We start from the raw sequence: 4,864 nt of genomic DNA, 5'->3' as shown, positions 1-4,864 counted from the left end.
ACAAGATACAGAAATGAAATTGTGGTCGGAGGAGCTCAAAAGAGAAAATAGGGTAACAGCATAAGCAGAAGGATCAGAGGTAAGGAAAAGATCAAGAATGTTGGGCGTATCTCCAAGACGGTCAGGAATACTCTCGAGAAGGGTTTTGCACTAGTTGCTGTAGGTCATGGAGGATAGCAAAGTTGAAGGCAAGTTCACCAGGATGGTCAGTGAAAGGAGAGGAAAGGTAAAGCTGGTGGTGAATATTGAAGTCTCCAAGGATGGAGATCTCAGCGAAAGGGTAGCAGGACAGAATGTGCTCCACATTAGAAGTTAAGTAGGCAAAGCATTTACTATAGTCAGAGGAGTTAGGGGAGAGAGAGACAGCACGGTTAATTTAGTTAGAGAGTGACTATTGAGTCGAAGCGCAGATGGTGGAAAACTCGGAAGATTCGAGAGCGTGGGCACGAGAGCAAGTTAAGTCGTTGCGCACATAGACGCAACACCCAACTTTGGAGCGAAAAATGAGGATAGAGGAAGTAGGAGGGAATAGAGGAGCTACTGTCAGTTGTCTCTGACAGCTGTGTTTCGGTGAAGAAAAGAATATGAGAGTCATTAGAAGAGAGGTGTTGTTCTACAGATAGAAAATTAGATCTAAGACCGCGAATGTTGCAGAAGTTAGTGAAAAAAAAGTTGAAGAAGGTGTCAAGACATTTGGGTCGCCACCGGGAGAGCAGTCCGACCTGGTTCCCTCCCCAGAAGGGGACTCCGATGCTGTATTTAGAGTCTCCATTTTGAGTTTTGAATTTAAGTGAAGGGTGTGTGTGTGGTAAGTGCATGTAGTTTTATGTGAAGAGGGAAAGTTGATTTTAAAGGTGTAGGAGGGCTGAGTGAAACAAGGTGGAGAGTGCGTGTTCTTTACTGAAAGTCCCGAGGCCAACTGCTGAGTACAGACTGAGTGGTGGTGTGTTGCCGGTGAGGCTGGCCCAACATATTGTACATATCCTACATCTCCCCCCAAGATAATGCAATAGGCATGTCACATACATAATGAACAGTGTAGGATCTGACAAAATAATGAAACTAAAGCAGAGACTTCTGTGAGCACAATAACATAGATCCTTATATAAAAAAATAAACAAAGTAACGGTGAGGACACTCACAACTAAACTGACTCTCATTAAAAAGCACACATGCACGCCAACGCACACAACCACGCACGCACACACATTTCATTGTGAGGATGTGCCAGGGACATAGTCTGCCATGCATACCGGCTGCCTGACACACCGTGCTGGGCGAGAGACAGTGTCCTGGTGAGCGGCAGGGTGGTGCCCGGGTAGGGAAGGGGAGGCGATTGTGCCTGCCGCGGCCCGCAAGGCATAGGCCGCAAGTGCCGGCGGTTGCGTAATGTGAGTCGTCCACTGACGTGCGGCCGCACTTCAATGACAATGCCATGCCTATCCCACACCTTCGTAGACGGTTCCTGTATCCACACCTGCGTGTCGAGCGCAATAGGGGGCAGAGTTCTTGGCGTTCCCTGCCTGTCAACCCATGCCTCTTGATGCCGGGCTGCTTCACGCTCTCTTGCCCGCAGTGCCTGCTACCAGAACATGTCTACCCTGTAGTGCTAATCGTGGAATGGCACACCGTCCCATAGCTACCTGCCCATGGCCAGTTGAGCTGGTGACTTGTTCACGCATCGCAGAGGCGTGTTCATGTACTGTAGCAACGCCACTGCAGCTCTGTCAGTGTCCAGGTTGCCTCAGGCGTCCGTGTTGGCCCGCAGCAGCCTCATGGCGAACTTCACTGCGACCTCTGCCCGTCCATTTGACTGCGGGAAGTGGGCAGAGGCTACCCTCCTCTCCACTCCCCACCTCCCAAAGAAGTTGCACATCTCCTCACTGGTTAAGTTAGTTACCCCGTCCGTGGAGACTGATTCTAGAGCGCCCCACCGGTTGAAGTATTGCCTAAGCACTGACGCAAGTTTGCTTGAAGTGGCGCCGCTGACAAAGTGTGCTATTTCGAGCCAGCCGGTGAGTCTGTCAGCATAAGCCAAGTACACATGCCCTTCAAGCTGAAACAAGTCAGCCACGGTGTGTTGGAAGGGGTACTGAGGTGGGAGCGTGGGGCTGAGGGGCTAGGCGGCTTACGAGGGTGAGTGTGCGTTGCAGACGGTGCAGGAATCTCTGTGGTGCTGCAGATCACCTTCCATGCTGGGCCAATACATAGCTTGCCTCGCCCTTCTTAACATCCAGTCCAGCCCTTGGTGGCCCGCGTGAAGGTTCGCCGCCACACGTTGTCTCAGCGTCACCGGTATCACCAGGCGCACTGACCCCTGCTCGAAGGTGTAAGTCACCAGGCCTTGCGACACCGCCATCCTGTCCCTGACCACGTAGAACTGACGCAGGCAGACCACCTCTTGCGCCCGGCGTGGGTTCCAGTCTCCTGCTGATACCTTCGCGACGAGTAGCTGATAGTCTGGATCATCAGCGGCCGCTTGCAGCACTGTCGCGCTGTCCATGACTATCTGCTCGCCACTGTCGAGTGCTGCCACTGTCGCGGCCGCCACCGCGACCTCTATTGCGCTGGCCTGCTCTTTATCCACAACGTCTGGTGGTGCGCAGAGTGCCGTGTAGCGAGACAGGAAATCCGTGGCGTGGTTGCGCTTGCCAGGCAAGTATTTGATCTGAAATCTATACTGCTGGGTCTTTTTCAGGGCAAACAGTCTTGGGTTAACCACGTCCTTCAGCTCCCTGTCCCCCAAGAGCTTCACCAGCGGACGATGGTCAGTTATGATGAGAAGATTGGGGCACCCAAGGAGGAATAGGCGGGCTTTGCGAAGGCACCATGCGACAGCCAGACCCTCGCCCTCCACGGGCGCGTAGCCTGTTTCCACAGGTGTCAGGTGACGGCTGCCACACAATGCCAAGCGCCACCCACTTTTGTAGCAGAAGGGGGCTTCTCTCATGAGACAGGAACAATGCTGCTGCAGAATCACGAAGCCAATGCCCACTTTACTCCAGTCCGTCGCCACCACAGTAGGCCTATCCTTGTCATAGAACGTCAGGCCCTCCTGCGACAGTTTGTAGATTACTTCCTTTTTCAGTTCAAACTTCTCCTGCAGTTTGACGTCCTAGTAGACTTTCTTTCCCTGTGGTTTACGTAGAAGCTCCCTAAATGGCTCCATGATTGGTGCGGTGGCCAGGAAAAGCGGAACCTGGTTAACAAAACCGTGCCAGGAGCAGATGTCTGTTAGGAAGGGCTGGGCAGGCATGTCAAAACTCCTCAAAGCAGCCAGCCTCTCCTCTGTGGGCTTGTAGGTGTCCCACCCTATGTGAAATCCAACAAAGTCCACCTGCCTCCTGCAGGACTTGAACTTTTCTGGCTTCAAGGTCACGCCCTTCATGGCACATGTTTCTAGAAAATCATAAGTGTGCCAGAAAGCCTCCTTCACACTTGAATCAAACAGCAGAGTGCCATCTACACACTTGAACTGGGGCGCCTGCAAAGCATCAAAATTGTTCCAAGGGTGTCAGACTGTCAATACGTCAAAAACCCAATCTTTTCAAAGTGTAAAAAAAAGTTACTTTTTCAATTTGTCAAATGGCTGAATCTGACTAGATGATATCATATCATCAAAAACACCAGTGGTCTTCAAAACATCAAAAATTGATCAAATCCCATCAGTTCATCAAAAACTTCAGATCCTTGTAAAGTGCCAAAATCTCTTCAGATCCTAGCAAAGTATCAAAATATATTATGTACTGGTATAGCAAATGAAGCACTAGGTGGAACAATGAGAATCGTCATCAACCTCAATCAGTCCCATTTATGGTAATGAGGATATTTTTTACTTTTGTTTTATTGTTGCAGTATGTATTAATTAATTAACTTAAGTGCCAACCAGAAAAGGATATATGGCGCTTTACAGTATATAGGTCTTGTAAAACCTGCATGCTTAGTAAGATAAGAATACAAACCGCATATCAATGTCGTATTTTTTATTCCTAATATTCTACATAAAAAAATAAATTTTTTTTTTTATTCCTCATCATAAGACAACTATTATAATTTATAATGTAATGGTTAATTCACTTTGTCACTTGTTACGGCCCACCCGTAACATACTCCACTACCCTCACCTCCTCCACTTGCTACCTCGTTCGCCACCTCTCCACCTCCCCTTCCACGTCACCGTCTCATGAACCTTCCACGTCACCGTCTCATGAATCTTCCACGTCACCGTCTCATGAACCTTCCACGTCACCGTCTCATGAACCCTCCACGTCACCGTCTCATGAAGCCCCGCTACTGTCCCGAAGTTGGATTCACGCGGCCCCATTCGACTCAAGCGGAAGTGTTAAGCGAGCTCCCTGATTTTTGGAAGTCAGTCGAGGTCAAGGCCTCAACCAGTGAACACAACGCCTCTTGGATTACCGTGGGATTCACATCACCTAGCACTTCACCACTGCAACACCTCATAAGTATCACTTCCCCTTGTCCCGTTTTTTCCACATTGCCTCCATATAGGATTAGTATTATTGTTAGGTATTGTTAAGTTGGGTTCTTTATTGTTATATTTATGTGTTATATCTATGTGTGTCAGTTTCATGTGTTTCATGTTATATCTATATGTGTATGTCAGTTTCATTGTTATTGGGTTATTAAATAGCTTCTTAAGTGCCCCCTTTGCATATCCTCACCAGTTGAACCTGCAGTGTTTTTGTTTTTATTGTTATTGTTCATCGGGCCCCCGATGCCAATCTTACCCATTTAACCGGTGAACGTAACAACTGGCGACCGTGACAGGACCATTATAACCATTGTTCAGTATTCCATTTTTTCAGTTACTTTTTTTTCTGTGGTTACATTATTTTTTTTG

General features: G+C 48.6%; 1 protein-coding gene across 1 annotated transcript; it reads right to left on the bottom strand.

The window, feature by feature from the left end:
* Positions 1-1,744: 1,744 nt before the first annotated feature.
* On the bottom strand, positions 1,745-3,938 carry LOC123499928. Its single transcript, XM_045248459.1, has 4 exons — positions 3,912-3,938; positions 3,200-3,484; positions 2,133-3,100; positions 1,745-2,021 (listed from the first exon to the last, which is right to left on the bottom strand). The coding sequence occupies exons 1-4, from the start codon at positions 3,936-3,938 to the stop codon at positions 1,745-1,747; spliced, it is 1,557 nt and encodes a 518-aa protein (XP_045104394.1).
* Positions 3,939-4,864: the final 926 nt, after the last annotated feature.

This window comes from Portunus trituberculatus, chromosome 50 (genome assembly GCF_017591435.1).
Source record: "Portunus trituberculatus isolate SZX2019 chromosome 50, ASM1759143v1, whole genome shotgun sequence".
NCBI lineage: Eukaryota > Metazoa > Arthropoda > Malacostraca > Decapoda > Portunidae > Portunus > Portunus trituberculatus.
This window is presented reverse-complemented; position numbering and strand designations above follow the sequence as displayed.